This window comes from Hypanus sabinus, chromosome 20 (assembly GCF_030144855.1).
Source record: "Hypanus sabinus isolate sHypSab1 chromosome 20, sHypSab1.hap1, whole genome shotgun sequence".
Classification (NCBI taxonomy): domain Eukaryota; kingdom Metazoa; phylum Chordata; class Chondrichthyes; order Myliobatiformes; family Dasyatidae; genus Hypanus; species Hypanus sabinus.
In genome coordinates this window covers 64387892-64410995 of record NC_082725.1, presented here as the reverse complement: position 1 = coordinate 64410995, position 23104 = coordinate 64387892, and the positions used below count along the sequence as shown (strand labels likewise).

General features: G+C 42.1%; 2 protein-coding genes across 9 annotated transcripts in view; one reads left to right on the top strand and one right to left on the bottom strand.

Moving 5' to 3' along the window:
- The window catches only part of fars2 (phenylalanyl-tRNA synthetase 2, mitochondrial), a 459304-nt gene extending 441624 nt beyond the window's left edge, over window positions 1-17680 (bottom strand). For 4 of the 8 annotated variants that reach the window (XM_059945680.1, XM_059945673.1, XM_059945679.1 and 1 more), the window contains exons 1-2: window positions 17501-17680; window positions 4215-4248 (exon numbers count right to left, since the gene is read on the bottom strand). In XM_059945680.1, the coding sequence (XP_059801663.1) occupies window positions 4215-4248; window positions 17501-17680 (214 nt within the window). Of the gene's footprint in view, window positions 1-4214; window positions 4249-16987; window positions 17088-17500 lie in introns of all 8 variants that reach the window. The other 4 variants (XM_059945675.1, XM_059945681.1, XM_059945678.1 and 1 more) reach the window with 2 other exon arrangements.
- Window positions 17638-23104, top strand: part of LOC132378605 (LYR motif-containing protein 4) — a 182040-nt gene continuing 176573 nt past the window's right edge. The window contains exon 1 of the mRNA XM_059945682.1: window positions 17638-17764. Within this exon, the coding sequence (XP_059801665.1) occupies window positions 17679-17764 (86 nt within the window). The 5' untranslated portion in view covers window positions 17638-17678. The remainder of the gene's footprint in view (window positions 17765-23104) is intronic.

Below are 23104 nucleotides of genomic sequence, written 5' to 3'. Positions count from 1 at the left end.
AAACGCTTATAAGAAATTATCTATTCCAGCTTTACTTGGATTTGTTCTTCCTTGCCAATTGCCAAAATCTATTATTAATCCTGTAATCAGGCATACTCTGAGAATATGGGCTCAATTTAGAAAATACCATGGTCTTTATAGTTTTTCCCTCTCTAGTCCTATTCTATACAATCATTTATTTCAACCGTCTATGTAGGATTCCACATTCCAAGACTGGTGTAGGAAGGTATCAGGCGTTTAGAAGATCTTTTTATAGATAATCGGTTTGCGTCTTTTGAACAGTTGTTTATAAAGTTTAATTTACCAAATACTCATTTTTTCAGATACCTTCAAATTAGACATTTTATTAGCCCTTTAATACTACATCTTCCTGAACAACCTGATAAAAATGCTGTAGACTCGTTTCTTCAAATGAACCCCTTGGGCAAAGTCGTAATTTCTACTATTCGTGTTAAATTTATGATTCTCAGGCGAGCCCCTTGTGATAAAATTAAAACTGCTTGGGAGCACGACTTAGGTTTTTCTTTGTCCGACAAGGTTTGGGATTCAATTCTTAAATCCGTCAACTCAATCTCTTTATGTGGTCGTCATTGTCTCCTGCAGTTTAAAGTCGTCCACAGAGCTCACATGTCCAAAACCAAATTGGCGAAGTTCTACCCTGATATTAGTCCCTGGTGTGACAAATGCAAAGGAGGTGAGACCTCCCTTTTCCATTTGTATTGGACCTGTCCTTCTCTGGAAAAATTTTGGAATTTTTGGAAAGATGCTTTTTTAACTTTATCTTCTATATTAAATTGTCATTTGGAACCTGATCCTTTGATCGCTCTTTTTGGTATTCTTCGAGACCCTGACAAGCATTTGACCCCGGCTAAACAACGAACATTGTCTTTTGCCTCTTTTCTAGCCAGACGAGCAGTACTCAAATGGAGAGATGTAGTTCCCCCTACCCATGCTCAATGGCTTAGGGATATTATGTCTTGAAAAGATTCACTACTCACTTTCTAATTCGGACATAAAGTTCCATAGGGTGTGGGGATCTTTTCTCGAATATTTTCATAACTCTCACCTAGATTGACAGGTGTTTGTTCTTTTTTTCCCTTGATAATCGGACCTTACATTTCCAGCTTTTTTTTTTACTTTTGTTTTTTTCTGATCAGGTAGCAGGCTGCCCCCCCCCCCCTTTTTTAATTACAATATGTAGTTCTGGGGTAATAAAAGTGTATCTTATATAATGGTTGGCTTGGAGTTGGATAGGTGATGGATTGGTGCTTTTCTTTCTTTCTCTCTTTTTTTCCTTTTTTTACTATGGGTGACTTGCTCATTTGTTAAGACATGTATTATTGTTATTTTTGTTTATATGGCAATGATCCTTCTATATATATTATTGATTTTCTTTTCTTCGTTGTAGTTTGTAGACAATTATAAATAATGTATTTTAAAAAAAGAAAAACAAATTGGCCAAACTGATGTCTGAAACTGGCCTGAATTGGCTAAAGGTTCTCCCATTGACACTGTACCACATGAGGATCACTCCCCATTCGACTACTAGGGTGTCGGCCTCCGTCTGCGTTGGGTCTCATCCCGTTAAAGGAACAAAGGCTAACTCTTCTGACCCACAGAGTTACCCCTACTGTTTTGGAGGAGAAGGCTGGGTCTAGTCTCTTGTGCAATCACTCATTGCATACACCGTAGATGCAGAATACAAGGAGGATGGCTTAGTTGCACATGTACAGAACAGTGTGTTAATGTCACCATGGGACCACAGAGGGTCTGTGGGAAGTGTAACGGGACACATGTTACTACAGATTCCCTGATATACCCATATAACACTTCAGATTTTTATCCATATGCAGGAATCAGTACCTGGCACAAAAAAAAAACAGATGACAGGAGCTGGGAAATCTATCATAAAATGCTGCCAGTCTGAGGAGGGGTTCGTTTTCCTTCTTAATAGGATTTTTACCACCACCACATCCACTCTGCCTGCTTTGTTTGCAGTGGGAACGATTGGGCCGGTCACGGTCCCCTGCCCCCAGAAGGCTCACGTCCGACGAAGACTCGTAGCCCTGTCAGTAAGTAAGGAGTTCTGTGCGGACTGGGAGGATCCAGTCACGCTGGGCTCCTCTTTAGGCTATGGGTTTCTGAGTACTCTCTCTCTAGGGGGTTCGGCAGGGACCATAGCCACAAAAAATCTGAACTACCTTATTTATGGGCTGACTGTGCTGGGAAACAGTACTATGTAAGGACTGGAGGCCATAAATAAAGAGCTGGCAGAGTTGCGACTGTATGCCCAACAGACCCAGTATGCTGTAGACTACCAGTTGGCTCAGCAAAAAGGAGTATGTGCCTTAGTAGGGGACAAGTGAATCACCCACATCACAAACGAATAACACATGCTATTCAGTCTATCAAGAAACAATTAGATAATTGCAGGGAAGGTCCCAAACCAGGAGATGGGTGGTTAGGTTGGCTACTAGGAGGTTCCTGGGGTTCCTATTTGCTATATGGGCATATTACAGTCATGATCACTCTTATTGCGATGTGTGTGTCATTAGTTTGTATTAATACGTGTTGCAAGTTGTGTCTGCAAGAGCTAAGAAATTCATTCTCAGCCCCAATCTGAATGTATTATCATGGAATGATAGAAGGAGGGAATGTAATATTAAGAAGTTAGCATTTCATAGGCCGCTTGTGACCCTGGCTATTTTTTTTAAAGGTCATAGCAGCTATGAGCTTAAGAAAAAGAGTATAAATGCACAAATGCTTTCCCATAAGATAAGCTGAGTGGGTGACAGCATCCTTGGTGTGAGAAACATATTGTGCCTTGTATTTCTTATGGCACCTGCAAGATAAGCATAAAGAAGGAGTAACTATTTCCAAGGGCAGCATGCTTGTATGGTAAGCCTGTGTCTGTCTGCACCCAGACATAGTAGCAATTAAAACTGTTATAAGTTAACAATACTCATCTGTAGAGAAATTAAGGGGGGGGGGGGGGTGAACCCACAAGTATCTGTGTACCTGACTGCATGATACAAAAAGAACTGTATTTGCTTCAGGAGGGAAAGATTCTCGAAGCAGCCTCCAAGGGAGAGTGCTTAAGGAGGATTCTCTCGAGTAACTTGCTAATAAAGAGTTAAAATTACTTTCACAGTAGTACGTGGTAGATCGTGGTAGCATCAGGTAGATCGAAAGAAGTTTATAACAAAGTGAACAAAAATTAATTAAAAATTGAAAAACACTGCATAATACAAAAAATTAAAATCGCAATCATGTACTCAAAGAGTGGATTCATCAGCGTCTGAACATATGCCTTTTAAGGTATGTTGATTATGAAACTTACAAACATCTATCACGACAAACTGAAAATTGAAAGTAATTCTGAATATTCAGCAGGCTGTTTGAAGAAACTTAAGAAAAGACACGGCATTAAGTTTTCAAAGATTTGTGGTGATAAAGCATCTGCCAATCATGAAGAAGAAGCAGAGAAATTCATTGATAAGTTTGCCAAGGTCATCGCTGATGAAAATCCAACTTACTTAACAGCTGCATCAGTACATATGTGTGATGAACAAGTATAAAACAAAGACTGTTTACCGATAGCACGTAATTTCAGAATTGGAAATTATAGCAAACCCAAGCTATCTTATTATATATTCTAATTTGTTCAGTATTTCATTTAAATACATCATTTGTTACTCAGTTAAGTAGCAGGTTGTCTTTTGTTATACCTTTTTAACTATTTCCGTGAAACCAGCTAATTGGGGCAGCCTCTTAATTGGGCCAAAATATACTGTATTCCAACTAACTGGAATCCATTGTATCAGAAAGTAATTTCTAAAAACAATTAAGGCAAACTATATAAGTGTGAAGGGTGACTCATTAACAAATTAAAATTGGACAAAAAATCTAGACACTATACTGTTCTGATATACTGCTACCTCTAACCTATAAGTAGTATGAATAGATAAATGCAATTCAATACTGTACTAGCTTAAGGATCTAGATTGCACAGTCCTATTTTGTGAATTAACAAACAATATCTATTGACAAATATAAGATGCTTATAATACTGCAAAATAATCCAGTTTCAATGAAAATTGCCAACTAATTCATTCAAAACTAAATAGGTAGAAGTCATGTGAATTTTCTCAACTTGAAACATATCAGTGGTCTTTATAATCATACACATAATGTATTAACATAAGCAGTCATACCTTTGTGCAACTGTTCTGATTCCAAACTCCTTGCCTGGTAATGAAAGTGAACAGATTATTTAATAATGATCCTATTTTATCAAGCAGTGTAACAGAACACCAATTTATCTAAATAGTTCAAAATTCAAACATTCAGGACCGTGCTGATTTCACCACACAACTTTTGATAACTTTCATTCTTATTGGTTTTTCTGCCAGGACTCAGGTAAACAGTGGGTTTTTTTGCCAATGTAGCAGTCTAAATAGATCAGCATCTGAATGGATAGATGCAATGCTGAGGAAGCAGAATGTCTGCAGGAGGACTTCAGCAGATGAGGAGAATGGGCACAGAAGTGGCAGATAGAATACAGTGGGAAAATGCACGGTCATACACTTTGGAAGGAATAAGGATGCAGACCATTTTCTAAACAGGGAGCAAATTCAGAAATTGGAGGTAAAAAGAGAGTTGGAAGTACTAGTGAAGGAGACCCTAAGGGTTAATTTGCAGATTGAGTTGATAATAAGCAAAAGCATTGTTGACATTCAATTTGATAAGACGAGAACATAAAAACAAGGTTTTTATATCCTGAATCCTTGTTTGGCATTTCTCAGACTACATTTGGAGTATTCTGAGTAGTTTTGGGACCCCATATAAGAAAGGATGTAAGGAGAGAATCCAAAGGAGGTTCATGGGAATGATTCCAGGAATGAAAGAGTTAATGTACAAAGAGCATTTGATGGCTCTGGGCCTGTACTCACTGGAGGTTAGAAGAACGAGAGGGTATCTCATGGAAACCTACTGAATATTGAAAAGTCTAGTCGGCATGGACATGAAGAGGATGTTTACAATAGTGAGAGTCTTAGAATAGAGGCTACAGAGTCAGAATAGAAGAATGCCCCTTTACAACAGAGATGACGAGGAGGAATTTCTGTAGCCAGAGGGTGGTGAATCTGTAGAATTCACCACAGAGAACTGTGGAGGCCGATTCATTGGTATATTTAAAGTGGAGGTTGACAGATTTCTGATGAGTAAGGTTGTCAGAGATAATGGAGAGAAAGCAGGAGAAAGGGATTGAGAGGGGAAATAAATAAGCCATAATCGAATGGCAGAACAGATTTGATGGACTGAATGGCCTTATGCTCCTCCTATGTCATTAATTCTTAAAATGGTCAGAACTGAGAGGGGCATTTAGCAATACCAAGGTACAAACAAAATAGAAGAAATTGAATTAACTACTTTTGAAGCTGTTTCCATTAATTACTGCACTTGAAAAAATATACTATATAAAATATACAGCATTCCATCTTAGACAGTAAAGTAAAAAAAACTTGACTAATATTATTTACAATGGGAAGATCCCCAAAAATATGTCTCAAGAAAGAGGACCAATAACTTTCAGATAAGTCATCATCATCAAGCAATAACCACTATTGTGCCACATATCAGATCAAATGTCATTCAGGGCTATACGCTGTATCTACAACTACATTGTATTAAAGTATACACTTTTTAGCCAGAAGAGATTCTAAAAAGAATCCCAAACTCAAATAGCATGAATCCTCAAACAATCAAAAAAGATTTCTAGTGTTTCCAAACATGGAAAAATAACCAGGTCATTTATTCCCTAAAACTTATCCCACTATTCTAAGAGATCATACTGAAATCCTTTCTCATATTACCACATCTGGAATTTCCCATGGGTTAGCAAAATTAGGCAACATTTTAGAATCAGCAACTGTGGAAAGACAGACAATGTTTTAGGTCCAATACACAACTATTCATCAGAACTCGGGAAGTGATAAAATCAGTTTGTTTATGACACAAAGGTACAGAGAAAGATGACAAGATAAAGGAAATATCCCTAGATAGACGAGGCCAGGATTACCAAGGGGATAAAATGTAAACTTAGGGAACCTCATCTTCCATCTGAGCAGCTTGCAGCCTTTCAGACTCAATATCAAAGTTTACAACAGATAACTCTATTTATCTCTCAATAGCACACTTCTTGCACATATACATGGCATGACCTCCTGGACAAGTGCTACAGACCTCCATTTCACATTTTATGTCCCTTTTTCATGTATTTTCACCAACTGCTCCATTAATCCATCAGCCAGAAGACCAAAGATCCTTACGTCCAGTGCAGATCAGCTAGCAGAGGTATTTTCAGACATTTTAACCTCTCTCTGCTTCAGGATGCGGTTCACCCCTACTTTAAGACCACTATTATCCCGGTACTCAAGGAAAACAAGATAATGTGTCTTAACGACTATCGACCAGTGGCTCTGATATCTACCATCATGAAGTGCTTTGAAAGGCTAGTCATGGCACGCATGAACTCCAGCTTTCCAGACAACCTCAACCCACTGCAATTTACCTACCATTGAAACAGGTCTAAGATGCCATTTCTGTAGTCCCACAAGCATCCCTGAATTCTCCGGACAATAAAGACACCTACATCAGACAAAAGTAGTTTATTGACTACAGTTCTGCCTTCAAGGTTCCTTACAGCCAGGGGAGGTATTGGAGGTAAGATCCAACTACCTGTTAAATGTTCCCAATGGCACACATCTCAAATAGCCTCTGACAACTAAGTCCAGCTCCTGGCCTTCACATATGGCTTAGCTACTAACCCTGGCGGAATAATTTCTACTGCAAGAGAAGAGGCAGTTGCTTTGGGCAGATGGGGATTGTCAGCTGGAGTTGCCAGATCATCAAGAAGGAAAGCTCTGATCTCAAACCTTTGCTACCTTGCAGCTACACCGACTCATGGGGAAGCCAGTGGGAGTAAACCCCGAAGAGAAACCCAAAGCTGGAGTCCTTATTTTGAGTTCAACCCTGACTTGCAATTCCTGCGACACCACTGATGCCAAACTGAGTCGGTGTCTGCTGTTCCTTTGGATTCATCAGCTGCACAGAGAGGGAGGAGTTTGCTGCATGGGCAACAGCTTGCTCATACCGCCTCAGCTTGCATAATAGCTTGTGTATCATGGGCGCAATATCCATGGTCAACTCCAACCAACGGAAGACCTCTGCCTTCAATACTATTATTCCAAGCAAACTCATCACCAGACTCTGAGCTGTAGGAGTCAAAGCCTCTCACTGTAACATGACTTCCTGACCAACAGACCAAAATCACTAAGGATAGGCAGTAAAATCTCTGGCATGATTATTTTTTAAACACTGGTGTTCCACAAGGTTGTATCTTCAGCCCCTACTCTACTCCTTGTACACTCACGACTCTGTGGCAAAATTATGCTCTATCTACAAGTTTACATAATGGTCTGTATCTCAAACAACAATAACCTTTCCCTGAATGTCAGAGGAACAAAAGAGTTGGTGATTGACTTCAGGAAAGAGGTGAAGCACATGCTCCATCTGCATCAATAGTGTTGAGGTTGAGAGCTTCAAGTTCCTAGGAGGGACTACCAGTAGTAGCCTGGCCTGGTCCAACAGCAGAGTCACCAGAGTCAGGTAAAGCTCACCACACCTTGACATCTTCAAGAAGCTAAAGAGATTTGGCATGTCTCCATCAGCCCTTACCAATTTTTATTGATGCACCACCAGAAAACATTCTGTCTGAATGCATAACGACTTGGCATGGCAACTGCTTTACAAATGACCACAAGAAACTGCAGAGTTGTGGACACTGCTCAGCATATCACAGAAATCAGCCTCCCCTCTATGGGCTCTACCTATACTTCTCACAACCTGAGTAAAGTAGCCAGCATTATCAATGACCTCACCCACCCCTCTTCAAAAGCCTTAAAGTACATTCTACCAGGCTCAAGGACACCTTCTACCCCACTGTTAGCACTGTTAAACAAACCTCATGTAAAATAAGATGAATTATTGGCCTCGCCATCGACCTCATTATGATCTTGCACTTCATTGTTTACCTGCACAGGACTTTTTGAGTAGCTTTTACACTTTATTCTGCAATGTTTTCCCTTTTTCTTTCTCAATGCACTGTGTAATGACTTGAACTGTCGGAATAATATGCAAGGCAAGCTTTTCACTGTACGTGTGACAACAATAAACCAGAAACAATATTCTTAGCCTCACCTTACCAGCAATATCCTCTTTATCCTTGCCATCCTTCCCCAAACTTCCCTGTAACCTAAAACTAATCGTTTTGGTTGCTTTAGCAGTTGCAATGAACAATCTTCAACCTGAAACGCCAATTCTGTTGCTCTTTCCATAGATGAGCTTTTTGAGTTTTTTTTGAGATTTCCAATATCTGCAGTTTTTTTTTATTTTCATTTCTTGACACTGCAACACTGCAGTACATGAGCACTAAACAGAAATAGCAGCATTCAGGAGGCAGAGTCAGGTAATCCCACAAACAATTAGATCAAAGCTATATAGGCCTGCTGCATTCAGTGAACAGTTACACGGCAAACTAAAGGAGGAGGTGTCAAGAACATGGCCAGTCTAAAAGATGACAGAATGTCAATAATAAGATTGAAGTACCAAGTGGAAGAACTATCTCACTATATCCACTGTTAATCTAAATTTACTATCCAAAAATCCACTCCCACTCCTCATGTTCTCCCACAGATACCTAGTCCTTTTGGCATATCTTAGAAATAAAATCAACAATGCATTCTTATTCACTGACTCACTGTTCAGTTTGACAGCCAAGAATCTGCGAGTTCTGAGCAAAACCCAAACTGAGTAGGTTGTTGGTACTGTTGGAGAGCGCTGTTGAGAATGCCTTAATTAGCTTGTTAATGATTTAGTTTATGCAGATGGGCAATAACTGTCTAAAATGAAATGAATAAGAATTTGGATATTGCTATGGAAATGGACAACTCCATAACTAGCCACATCTCCAACTATAACACCACCATTTGGAATATTCAGTTGGCTAGTTAGATCATCGGATCATAAATTTAGATTAATAATGAATAGGCAATGACGAATCTAAAGGTAAATTTCTAAACTTGGAGCTGAGTTAACTTCAAGAAGCTGAGAAGGTAATTGGTAAAGTGCTTAAGAAAAAGCTGAGGGAGGAAGGGGTTGATTCCTTCTACAGCCCTTTATCTCATCCACCTATCCCCTCCCAGCTTCTTACTTCATCCCTATCCCCCACTCACTCACCTTCCCCCTCATGTGCCAGCTTGTATTCCTTTCCCCTCCCCCACCTTCTCATTCTGACTGCTTCCTTTTACTAATCTCGATGAAGGGTCTCAACCTGAAACATTGAGTGTTTATTCCCCTCCAGAGATGTTCCCTGATTTGCTGAATTCCTCCACCATTTTCTGCTCGTGGTGCTCAACAATTTCACATAACTGGCCTTTCCATTCTGAAAATTGATTGAGTCATATTTAAAGTTAACTTGTAGCAATAACTCAACTTTGCACTCCACATATGCTGCCCAATCTACTAGTATTCCTATCATTTTCTTTTTATTTCAGATTTTTCTTTCTATTTTATCCTCACTTATCTTCTAAAACAATAAGACATAAGAGCAGAATTAGGCCATTTAGCCCATCAAGTCTGCTCCACCACTCAATCACAGCTGAACTTTTCTTGCCCGACCCAGTGCCCCCCCCCCCCCCCCCGGCTTTCTCCCTGTAACTTTTCATGCTGTGTCCAATTTAGAAACTATCAAGCTCTGCCTTAAATACAACCAGACAGCTGTCTGTGGTAACAAATTCCACAAATTCACCATCCTCCGGCTACACTCTCTATCCTGAGGCTGTGCCCTCTTTTCCTCAACTCCCCCACCATTGGAAACATCCTTTCCACATCTACTCTCTACGCCTGCACATTTCTTCTAAGATGAGGGGCCCAAAACTGTTCACAATACTCAAGGTGAGGCCTCATCAGTGCCTTTTAAAGCCTCAGCATCACATCCCTGCTCTTGTATTCTAGACCTCTTGAAATGAATGCTAACATTGCATTTGCCTTCCTCAACACCGACTCAACCTGCAAGTTAACCTTCAGGGTGTTCAGCACAAGGACTCCCAAGTCCCTTTGTATCTCAGATTTTTAGATTTTCTCCCCTTATAGAAAATAGTATACATATGTATTTCTACTACCATAGTGCATGAACATGCATTTTCCAACATTGTACTGCATTTGCCACTTTCTTGCCCACTTTCCTAATCTGTCTACATCTTTCTGCAGCTTATCTGTTTCCTCAACACTACCTGCTGCCTTTCCTACACTGGGATACCCTGCTTGTGCGATGCATGCAAGACTCACCTCTTACACCGCCAGTACCTCGGAAGAAGCACCGGAGGCGAGGGAGAAGGGCCAGCATCCTGGTGAGGCTCAGACAGCATGCAAATTGGCCGCTGCTCGCTAGCATTCTCCTAGCTAACATTCAGTCCCTGGATTACAAGCTTTGTGAACTGGGAGCCAGAATCTCCTCTCAGCGGGAAACAAAGGAATGCAACGTTTTGTGCTTCGTGGAGATCCGGCTGACGGAGGAGATCCTGGATCATGCCATCAAGCCCTCTGGGTTCTCCCTGTTCCAGGTAGACAGGTCGAAAAAACAATGGGAAGAGTAAAGGAGGAGGGGTATGCTTCATGGTCAACAATGACTTGGTGCGACTCCCAGAACGTGCATGCACTCAAATCGTTTTGTTGCCCAGACTGGAATATCTGGTGCTGCTGTGCAGACTCTACTGGCTGCCTAGGGAATTCATGGCTGTTATCATCACAGCGGTGTGCATTTCACCACAGGCTGATACTGACCTGGCTCTCAAGAAACTGTACAAGACCATCAGCACACTGGAGACTGCCCTCATCGTCGCCAGTGACTTTAATCGAGCGTCACTGACGAAGGTCTCTCTGGAGTTTGGTCAGCACATCCAAGTGAGCACTCGTGAAGATAACACACTTGACCACTGTTGTACTCCCTTCCACAATGCCTACAAAGCTCTCCTTCGCCCAGCTTTTGGAAAATCAGATCACTCTTTGATCCTGCTTTTGTCAACTACAGGCAGAAGTTGAATCAAGAGGCAGCCATAATTAAAACCGTCCACTGTTGGTCCAACCAAATGGCCTCCATACTACAGGACTGATTCGATGACATCGCCTGGAATGTCTGCCATGGTGAGGATGTCTCCAAGTTCACTGATGGAGTCACGTGCTTCATCTGGAAGTGCATCGACGATGTTGTCCCCCAGAAGTCGGTCAGGGTCTTCCCGAACCAGAAACCCTGGATCAACAGTTCTGTGCGAGCAGCACTTATTGCGCGACATCGAGCTTACATTGCTGGCAATCAACTGGAGTTCAAGAAAAGCAGCTATGATCTGTGCAAAGCTACCAAGGCTGTGAAGCAATAATATAGGGACAAGATTGAGTCAAGATTAACAACGAAAATCACACGTGACTTGTGGCGAGGGCTGCATACCATTGCAAACTTCAAAGCCAAACATTGTGGTGCCACCAACATTGCAGCCTCTCTCCCAGATGAGCTCAATCGCTTTTACGCTCGGTTTGATGTCACTAACTCTGAGCCTCCGAGGAAAGCCACCACTACAACCTGCAACCTGGTCATCTCTGAGGCTGAAGTACGCAGATGTTTCCAATGAACGGACAGTCGCAAGGCTGCGGGACTGGACGGCATCCAAGGACGAGTACTTCGGATGTGTGTAGCACAACTGGCAGGTGTGTTTACTGACATTTTTAATCCCTCCCTCTCCCAGTACAGAGTGCCCTCCTACTTCAAATTATCCACCATTGTCCCTGTACCAAAAAAGACCAAGGTAACATGCCTAAACGACTGGTGTCCAGTCACACTCACCTCAATAATAAGCAAATGCTTTGAGATGCTGATCAAGGATTACATCTGCAGCCCGCTACCACCTAAACTGGACCCCCTACAATTCACCTACTGACACAACCAATCAACAGATGACGCAATAGCCACTGCTCTACATACCATCTTTACACATCTGGAGAAGAAGCATGCTTATGTGAGAATGCTGTTCTTGGACTACAGTTCAGCATTCAACAACATAGTTCCATCCAGGCTCCACAAGAAGCTCAGAGACCTCGGCCTTGACCCTGCCTTGTGCAGCTGGATCCTGGACTTCCTGTCAGATTGCCGACAGGTGGTAAGAGTGGGCTCCCTCACCGCCACCCCTCTGACGGACAGACAGACATACTTTATTGATCCCGAGGGAAATTGGGTTTTGTTACAGTCGCACCAACCAAGAATAGTGTAGAAGTATAGCAATATAAAACCATAAATAATTAAGTAATAATAAGTAAATTATTCCAAGTGGAAATAAGTCCAGGACCAGCCTATTGGCTCAGGGTATCTGACACTCTGAGGGAGGAGTTGTAAAGTTTGATGGCCACAGGCAGGAATGACTTCCTATGATGCTCAGTGTTGCACCTCGGTGGAATGAGTCTCTGGCTGAACGTACTCCTGTGCCTAACCAGTACATTATGAAGTGGATGGGAGACATTGTCCAAGATGGCATGCAACTTGGACAGCATCCTCTTTTCAGACACCACCGTCAGAGAGTCCAGTTCCACCCCCACAACATCACTGGCCTTACGAATGAGTTTGTTGATTCTGTTAGTGTCTGCTACCCTCAGCCTGCTGCCCCAGCACACAACAGCAAACATGATAGCACTGGCCACCACAGATTCGTAGAGCATCTCCAGCTTCGTCTGGCAGATGTTAAAGGACCTCAGTCTCCTCAGGAAGTAGAGACGGCTCTGACCCTTCTTGTAGACAGCCTCAGTGTTCTTTGAACAGTCCAGTTTATTGTTCACTCATATCCCCAGGTATTTGTAATCCTCCTCCATGTCCACACTGACCCCTTGGATGGAAACAGGGGTCACTGATGCCTTAGCCCTCCTCAGGTCCACCACCTTAGTCTTTTTCACATTAAGCTGCGGATGATTCTGCTCGCACCATGTGACAAAGTTTCCCACCGTAGCCCTGTACTCAGCCTCATCTCCCTTGCTGATGCATCCAACTATGGCAGAGTCATCAGAAAACTTCTGAAGATGGCAAGACTCTGTGCAGTAGTTGAAGTCTGAGGTGTAGATGGTGAAGGGAAAGGAAGACAGGACAGTCCCCTGTGGAGCCCCAGTGCTGCTGACCACTCTGTCAGACACACAGTGTTGCATGCGCACGTACTGTGGTCTGCCAGTCAGGTAATCAATAATCCATGACACCAGGGAAGCATCCACCTGCATCACTGTCAGCTTCTCACCCAGCAGAACAGGGCGGATGGTGACTCTCAATACAGGAGCCCCTCAGGGTTGCGATCTGAGTCCTCTCCTTTACTCCCTGTACATCCATGACTGTATTGCCACCCGCATCTCTAATCTAATTAAATTTGGCAATGACACTACATTGATTAGCCTAATCTCAAATAATAACGAGGTGGCCTACAGGGAAGAAGTCATCTCTCTGACACAGTGGTGTCAAGAAAACAACCTCTTCCTGAATGTCACAAAAACAAAGGAGTTGGTTGTGGATTACAGGAGGAATGGAGACAGGCTAACCCCAACTGACATCAATGGATCTGGGGTTGAGAGGGTGAACAGCTTTAAATTTGTCAGCATCCGCATCACCGAGGACCTCACGTTGTCTATACATACCAGTTGTGTGGTGAAAAAAGCACAACAGCACTTCATTCACCTCAGACATTTGAGAAAGTTTGGTATGGGCCCCCAAATCCTAAGAACTTTAACCATGGGCCAAATTAAGAGCATCACTGCCTGGTAAGGGAACTGTACCTCCCTTAATTGCAGAGAGTGATGCGGACAGCCCAGCACATCTGTAGTTGTGAACTTCCCGTAATTCAGGAAATTTACAAGGACAGGTGTATAAAGAGGGCCCATAGCATCATTCGGGACCTAAGACACCCCAACCACAATCTACTCCAGCTGCTACCATCCAAGAAATGGTACCGCAGCATAAAAGCCAGGACCAGCAGACTCCAGGACAGCTTCTCCCACCAGGCCATCAGACTGATTAACTCATGCTGATTTGAGTGTACTCTATATTACATTGACTGTTCTATTTATTATAAATTATTATAAATTACTACGATTGCACATTTAGACAGAGACATAACATAAAGATTTTTACTCATCATGTATGTGAAGGATGTAAGAAATAAAGTCAATTCAATTCAATCTTCCTATCATCTGCAAACTTGGCAACAAAGGCATCTATTTCATCATTAAATTATTGATATACAGCATAAAAAGAAATGGTCTCAACACCAACCCCTGCAGAACATCACTAGTCACTGGCAGCCAACCAGAAAAGGATCCTTTCATTCCCACTCACTGCCTCCTACCAATTAGCCAATGCTCTAACCATGTTAGTAACTTTCCTGGCACAGTACCATGGGCTTACTTACTTAACAGCCTCATGTGTGACACCTTGTTAAAGGCCTTCTGAAAGTCCAAATAAACAACATTACTTTTAATTATCCTACTTGTAATCTCCTCAAAGATTTCCAAAAGTTCCTTAGGCAAGATTTTCCCTTAAGGAAACCTTTGTTCCATTTTGTCATGTGTCACTAAGTACTCCATCCTTAAGAATCGACTCCAACATCTTCCCAATCACTGAGGGTCAGGCTAATTGATCTATAATTTCCTTTCTGCTGTCATCTTTTCTTAAAGAGTGGAGTGACATTTGCAAATTTCCAGTCCTCTGGCACCATGCCATAGTGCAATGATTTTTGAAAGATCATTACTAATGCCTCCACAATTTCTACCACAAACTCTTTCAGAACCCTAGGTTGCAGTTCATCTAGTCCGGGTGACTTATGTACCTTCAGGTCTTTCAGCTTTTTGAGCACGTTCTCCCTTGTAATAATAACTGCACCCACTTCTCTTCCTTCAGCATCTGGCACACTGCTAGTATCTTCCACAGTGAAGACTGATGCAAAATACTCGTTTAGTTCATCTGCTGTCTCCTTGTCAACTGCACTTCTCCGGCTACATTTTCTAGCGGTCCTATATCCACTCTCACCTCTTTTATTTTTTTTAAATACTTAAAAAAGCTTTTATTTGCTAGCTTGCTTTCATGTTACATCTCCTTGTGATTCTCAGTTGCTCTCTGTTGGTTTTTTAAAACTTCCCAATTGTCTTACTGCCAATTTTTGCTTTGTTGTATGCTCTCTCTTTTCCTTTTACATTAGTTTTGACCTCTTTGTCAGCCACGGTTGTACTATTTTGCCATTTGACTATTTTTTTTGTTTTTGGAATACATCTATCCTGCACCTTCCTCATTTTTCCCCAGAAACCCATGCTATTACTGATCTGCTATCATCCCTGCCAGCAGCTCCTTCCAATTCAATTTACTTTGACCAACTCCTCTCTCATACCACTGTAATTTCCCTCACTCCACTGAAATACTGCTATGTCAGACTTTACTTTCTTCCTTTCAAATTTCAAGTTAAAATCAATCACATTGTGATCACTGTCTCCTAAGGGTTCTTTTATTTTAAGCTCCCTAATCAGTTCATTTCATAACACCCAATCCAGTATAGCTGATCCCCTAGTCGGCTCAATAACAAAAGGCTCAAAAAAGCCATCTCGTAAGTATTCAACAAACTCACTCTCTTGAGATCCATTACCAACCTGATTTTCCCCAATCAACCTGCATGTTGAAATCTCCCATGACTATCATAACATTGCCCTTTTGACATGCCTTTTCTATTTCCCATTGTAATCCATCGTCCACATCTCATCTACTGTTGGGAGTCCTGTCATTAAGTTCCTTTTACTCTTGCACTTTCTTAGCTCAACTCACAAGGCTTCAACATCTTCTGATTCTATGTCATATCTTTATACTGATTTGATGCCATTCTTTACCTACAGCCCCTCTGCCTACCTTCCTATCCCTCCAATTCAACATGCAACCTTGGACATTCAGCTCCCAACTACAAACATCCAGCTACGATTCAGTGATGGCCACAACATCATTCCTGACAATCTTGCAATAGTGCAACAAGATCATCCACCTTTATTTCTTACATTCTGTGCACTGAGATTAGAGTACCGTATTTGCTACCCTTTTTGATTCTGCGCCCCTAATGCAATGATACATACCCTGCTGGCAGCAATTTTGTCCTATCATCTGCTTGCCCTTCCTGACACACTGACTGCTCACTGTCTATGCTTTTTTTTTACCAGTTGTCCTATCCTGAGTCAGTCCCTTCACTCCAATTCCCAAACCCCTGCCAAGTTAGTTTAAACTTTCCCCAACAGCTCTAATGAGCCTGCCCGCGAAAATATCATCCCCCTCGGGTTCAGGTGCAATCCGTCACTTTTGAACAGGTCATACCTTCCCCCAGAAGAGATCCCAATGATCCACAAACCTGAAGCCCTGCCACACATTAAACTGCCAAATCATCCTGTTTCTCATCTCACTGGCACGTGGCACAGGCAGCAATCCAGAAATTACTACCCGGGAGGTCCTGCTTCTCAGCTTTCTATCTAGCTCTCTAAATACTCTTTTTAGGACATCTTTGCTTTTCCTCTTTATGTCACTGGTACCAATATGTACCAAGCCATCTGACTGCTCTCTCTCCAAAATGCTGTGGACATGTCCCATTCATGTCCAGAGTCCCCTATCACTACCCTCTTTCCACTTCTGCACCACAGACTTATCTACATTTGCATCTCCCTCAGAGAGATTGTTGCAACTAACAAATCTTCATTAATTACCAGTGGGCAATTTGTGTCATTCACTCTCTTAGAGTCCATCCTCTTGCAAACATCCCTTTTGTCCTCTCCACCCTTTCCTTTATCTGCATGTTTTAATGTTAAAGTTTGAATGAAGGTTACCAACCTGAAACACTAACTTTGTTTTTCTCTCTCCACAGATGCTGCCTGAACTATTCAGCAGCCCTGATGTAGGGTCGTCGACCTCTCCATAGGTGCTGTCTGACCTACAATGCAAAACCATTTTCTGAATTGCTTCTGGCCAAAAATGCATACTGATAAAGTGGATAAGCAGAGGATGATTCAAATAGTGGGAGACTCTAGGATCAGAGAGCAAGTACATTTAACGATAAGCCGCCCGGGAGGGAATAGTATCTTTGATTGGTGGGGGTATGTGCAAAGTGGCTTGTTCTCCTTGTTTTGTAATACTCAGAGAAAGGAGGGTTTTTTTCTTAGTATCACCTGGAAGTGAGTATTTTGTCTGAACTCCAGGCAACCCACTTCCTCCAACAAATGCCACGGTTCCTCCCTGCTTTCCCAGCTACACCAAATGAGCCGAACTTTCCGTTGCTGTGGTGTGTGTGTGTGTGTGTGAGATCTACACATTGATAACCTCGCCAGCACCCGAACACTCACTCACCTCCCTCCACAAGACTAACAGCGTCCCCCCTTCACGGAGCCCGAGCCGCCGCCGCCGCCGCCTCTGCTGGTCTTGGGGGCAGGCGGGACGGAAGCGGCTGCGGCTGCGGCCTCCTCTCGGCGAGGCGACCGTCTGCACCCGCCTTGCGCGGGCGGGGTCAAAGGTCCCGCGCTGCAACATGGCGGCGCCCAGCGGCAGGGAGGTGCTGTCTCTCTACAGGATGATGTTGCGGGAAAGCAAGAAATTTTCCAGTTACAATTATAGGTAAACTAAACGATTTTTGTTTGTTTTCATCTGTGAAGAAATACTCTAATTATCAGGTTAGTCGTGTTTTAAAACATGGAATAGTGTCTACGTCAGGGTTTGACACGTGAAAGTTGCCAAGCCGTTTAATATTAAAAATGTAAACAGCAATGTATTCTGATCCCAAGACGTACTAATCAAAGTATTAAAAACACAAGAGATTCTGTAGATGTTGGAAATCTTGAGCAACACAAAGTGCTGGATGAATTCAGCGAGTCAGGCAGTGTTTGTGGAGGCGATAAACAGTTGACGTTTTCGTCTGTGGCCCCGATTTCTAAATTCCTCCTTTGCGTTCATCAAAGTGTGATGGGGTGTTTGTGTGGAAATTTTCTGTAAGAGTTATATAGAGACTGTAGCGATTTTTTTTAAAAGACAAAGGTACATGCTGTCCTTGAGTCAGGTGGCTTTTGGACCTCCTGCCCGGTGAAGGGTGCGGGGTGGAGAGGAGAAGATCACCAGAGTGGGTGCATTTTTCAGTATATTGGCCGCTTTACTGAGGCAAAGTTTAAACAGATTCTATGGAAGGGAGGCTGGTTTCCATGATGTGTTGAAGTGTGTTCACAGCTCTGCAGTTTCTTATGGTAATGGGCAGAACAGTTGCCACACTAAGTATCTAGATAGAATGCCTTATATGGTCGATCACTAAAAATTGGTGAGGGTCAGAGGGGCCAGATTTCCTTAGGCTCTAAGATGGTAAAATCACTGGTGAGCTTTGTTGGCCATGGTGCCTTTGTGATTGGATGAACATATGCTATTGTTGGTGATCACTAAGGAATACGAAACTTTCACCTGTCTTGACCTCAACCCCCCACTTTCTGAAGACAGTGGCCAGCTCTTTTGTTTTGCTGACTTTGAAAGCGGGAATGCTGTCATGACACTGTGCCGTTAAGCTCTCCAAGTTCTTCTTGTACTTTGATTCATCATCATTATTTAGTGGTGGTGTCATCTGCAATCTTGTACATGGAGTTAGAGCAGAATTGGGCCACACTGTCATGGGTGTATAGGGAGTCGGGACTGAGGATAATTATGGTGGAGGTGCTGTTGCTTATCCTTACTGATTTGAGTTTGTTGGTCAGGAAATCAAGCATCCATTCACAAAGGAAGATGTTGAGTCCTAAGTCTAGGAATTTGGAAATGAGTTTGCTTGGAATTATAATATTGAAGATGAAGCTGTAGTCATGGGCATAGCAATGAGAGTTGAAGCCAACGTGAAACTTTCTACATATGTGCCAGAGCTCTCATTGTTTGCCTGTGGTGCCAGGTTTGTACTGCAATGCATACCAGAGTTTTGGCATTCTCTGCAAGGAGGACTCCCTATGGACATAATGTATCTAGACAAGTACCTGAAACACCAAGCTGGGTATGGTTAGTTCAAGTTGCTGTGGACCAACTGCTGGTAATGGAAGTAGTGCATAGAATTCAATGGTTGATATAGACATGGTAGGCTGAAGGGATTGTTTTTGTGCAATATGACTCTAATCTGCTTTAAATGACGGCCCGTTATTTAATAACTATCTCCTCTTGTTTGAGACTCACTCATGAGTTGAAATATTTCAATATCTACCTTGTCACAAACCCCTAGGATCTGGTTCTGATATAAGATGTCACTGGTGAAGCATAGCAACAAATTTCTGGACAACAAACAAAACTATAAATTATGTATTAACCTCACTTTTCTCAAAAACAATCACTACAGCCTGCAGCTTCCCTTTCAGAGATGAACTTTTGAACCGCTTGTATGACTGGCATTTTTGCAGTGTTAACTGAACTCTCAAAGGTTTAGGATGGTTTTCAAATGGTGGGTAAAGACAGAATTGAGGTGGCAGAGACTGAGCCTGCGAGGGAGAATGAGCCAGTGTTTGGGAGATGCTGGAGCAGACTTGGAGGCAATTTGATGTGAGGCAGAGTCAAGGCAGTGGGGCCTGGATCAGAGAGCAAGGACTGACATGCTGTTTGGCTGATTTAAGTCTCGTCAAGCCAAATTGTTAAGGTTGGTATAGGCTGAATTGAGGCAGCAAGGCCCAGGCCCAAGAGCATATTAAAGTGGCAGGGCCCAGGTCCAAGAATGAGGAACAACCTGAGGGCTGGCTGATTTAAGTGCCAGGCCAGATTTCATGGTGTCGGGGACAGAGGAGAGGGACGGGCTGTTGTTCAGCTCACTGCTCTGTGAGGTTTACTCATCTCCATGCTAAACTGAGGCTCTGGCCTGCAACTAACAGGTTCGTTTACTGCAGTGATATCTGTCTGCAAGGCTGTGGACTCGCCTTTGTGAACTTCAGTCTTGATGTTATTTTCTTATATTTATTGTTTGCATGATTGTTTGTTTTTTTGCACACTGGGTGTTTGACAGTTTTTTTATGGGTTCTATTGGGTTTCTTTGTTTTGTTGCTTCCCATAAGGAGACGAGTCTCAGGCTTGTATATTGTATACATACTTCGATAATAAATGCATTTTGAACTTTGTTCAAAGTAGAATTTATCATTATCTGCACAGGTACAATGACAAACTTATTTACAGCAGCATCATATGAGCAGGATTCACAATAAAAATATAACTTCAGTGAAAAGTGATCATACTGTTGTAAAACATAGTTATGAGGGGTTTGCTAGCTTGTTCAAGAAACAAATGGTTGAAGGGAAGTAGCTGTTCTCGAATCTGGTGGTGCGGTATGCTTCTGTACCGCCTGCCTGAAAGTAGCTGTGAAAAGTTGGTATGGTGTGGATGGTGAAGGTCTCTGATTTTCGATATTGTTTTCTTGGGGAATTGCCTCCTGTAGATACTACTGATGGTGGGGAGCGTTGTATCTGAAATGTATTGGGCAGAATCCACTATTCTTTTTGCTTTCCTGTATATTCAAATTACCTTAGAACTATACTATGAATGCTAGGGCATGTAGGGAGTGTAATGGAACAGTGGGAGTATCGGTGTATACTTCATTGAAAGCAGCATCACAGGTGGACTGGTGAAAAAGATATTTAGCTTGCGAGTCTTCAGTCAGGGCAGTGAGGATAGGAGTAGGAACATTATGTTGCAATTGTGCAAGTTGTTGATGAGGCCACACTCAGAATACTGTGTAGTTTTGGCCACCCAGTTGTAGGAAAGACGTGGTTAAACAAGAAAAGGTGCAGGAAAGATGTTGTCAGGACTAAAGGGCTTACGTTATTAGCCAGACTAGTTGTTTATTATTTGGAACTTAGAAGATTGAGGGATGACCTTGTAGGAATGTTTAAAATTATGAGAGGCATAGAAAGGTGGATAATAGCAGTCTTTTCCTCAGTGTAGTCTAGACCAAAAACTAAAGGGTAGAGATTTATGGTGGGAGGAAAAAGGGACTTGAGGGCAACTTTTTCACACAAAGGATGGGGAGTATATGGAATGAGCTGCCAGAGGAAGTGGTTGAGACCGGTACAACGGTTATCAGTTAAGGAGCACTTGGATAGGTACATGGAGAGACAGGGCTTGTAGTGATAAGAACTGAAAGCAAATTGGCATGGACTTGTTGGGCTGAAGGGCATGTTGTATTGATCTGTGTCTCAAATAAACAAAGACTATGAACCAAGTGTCGGTAAATGGATTAAGTATGGTCAGCATGGATTTTGTGATTTCAATGAACTTGATCTGAGCAGTCATAAAAAGTGTATCAGATCAGTGGCTTTTCCGGAACTAAGAAAAATTAACAATATCTTTTAAAGAAAGGATTTTCAAACATGGGAAAGAAGGAAAAGCAGACATGGAAGCAAAGATGAAGCCAGACAGATTATCTGATGGAAAGATAATGGTGCAGAAAGTGCTAATGGAATATAAATAAAATATGGAATTTAAGTAGTAGTAAATGCAAGTGGCAGAATTATTTCCTATAATATGTTACTTATTCTCCCTGCTTCCAAGCAGTTGCTGACTTTGAAATTCCTTCATCCATTCCCATTCATTCACATTCAGGCTTGTTTAGTTTTCTTCACCCTAAAAAGTTAACTCTTTTTCCCCTATTCCCAAGAATTTCTGAGGCATTTTGTTTCATTTCAGATATCCAGCATCTACATTATTTTGTAAAGCTTAAGACATATGAATAACAGAACTAAACTAGGGTTATTATCATCAATGAATATCAAAGATAGAATCAAAAGCAGTTGAACCAGTCCTTGATGCAGCTGTGGCATGGAGCATCAGGTGAAAGATAGTTGGAATGTTTTGTGAGAGCTGAAAGAAGTGTTATGTAGAGATTCTATATTGTTTGGAAGAGAATAAACAAATCCAGATGCAGAAGCAAAAAATGATTGACCTTTATCACAGAAGGTTTATTTTGTACTTTTATAACTAAATATGTTTATCTTCTAGCTATCTTGTCCAAAACTTCTGATGAAGTGCAGTGAGGATTCACCAAGCTGATTTCTAGGAATAGTAAGTTTGAAGAGTGAGGAAAAATTAAACAGGCTGGGCCTTTGAATTTCAAAGAATGAGAGATCATGTCATTAAATGCATAAAATCCTGCAAGATGTAGAAAGGCCAACCTCTAGTTAAGCTGCTGAAAACAAAGGGAGTCAACTCTCAAAGTAAGGGGTCAGCCATTCTGGACAGAGATGAGTAGAAATAATCAGCTCCATAGCACAGGTAGTCCCCGAGTTACAAATGTCCGACCTACAGACAACTCGTACTTACAAACTGAGGAAGGAGAACGCCGTCCGCCATTTTAAGTCAGATCGCGACACCGTCCGCCATTTTAAATCTTTGCCATTGACACTGTGTTGAGTGTGTAACTTTGTATTTGGCTTAAATTTTTCTTAGCAAGATTCACCCTGATTCTGCCCCCGCCCCCATTCCGGTCGGCTAGTGGCACAGTGAGATCAGTGCTGGGCTCAAGAACAGAGGTTCCCAAGTTCGATCCAGTAACAGACCACTCCCGTGCCAGGTTGATGTCGATCCAGTCAATACCATACCATCCATGCCGGGTTGATGTCAAGCTCGCAACTCGACCTCATATAAAAAGAACACTGCCACCTCCAGTTTAAATTCCAACACGGAATGTTGTGGAGGATCAAATATCCAAACCCAGCACAGCCCCCACTTGTCCCATTTAACCTGTCTCTGTCCACCGCACTTGAAGGTGATGTGAATTACAGAGTTGATTAAAAGAAGAATGGTAAAGATGTAGGATAGAGGAAAAAGTAGAATTCAACCAGTTTAAGTAAACAACAGTTATTCACTACAGAGACTGAAGGCTTGGATTGGTGGAATTTGGTAAATTTTAATCTCAGGGTAGCTGAACAGACTGTTTTCTAAGTACTTTAACAGTTTGACTATAGG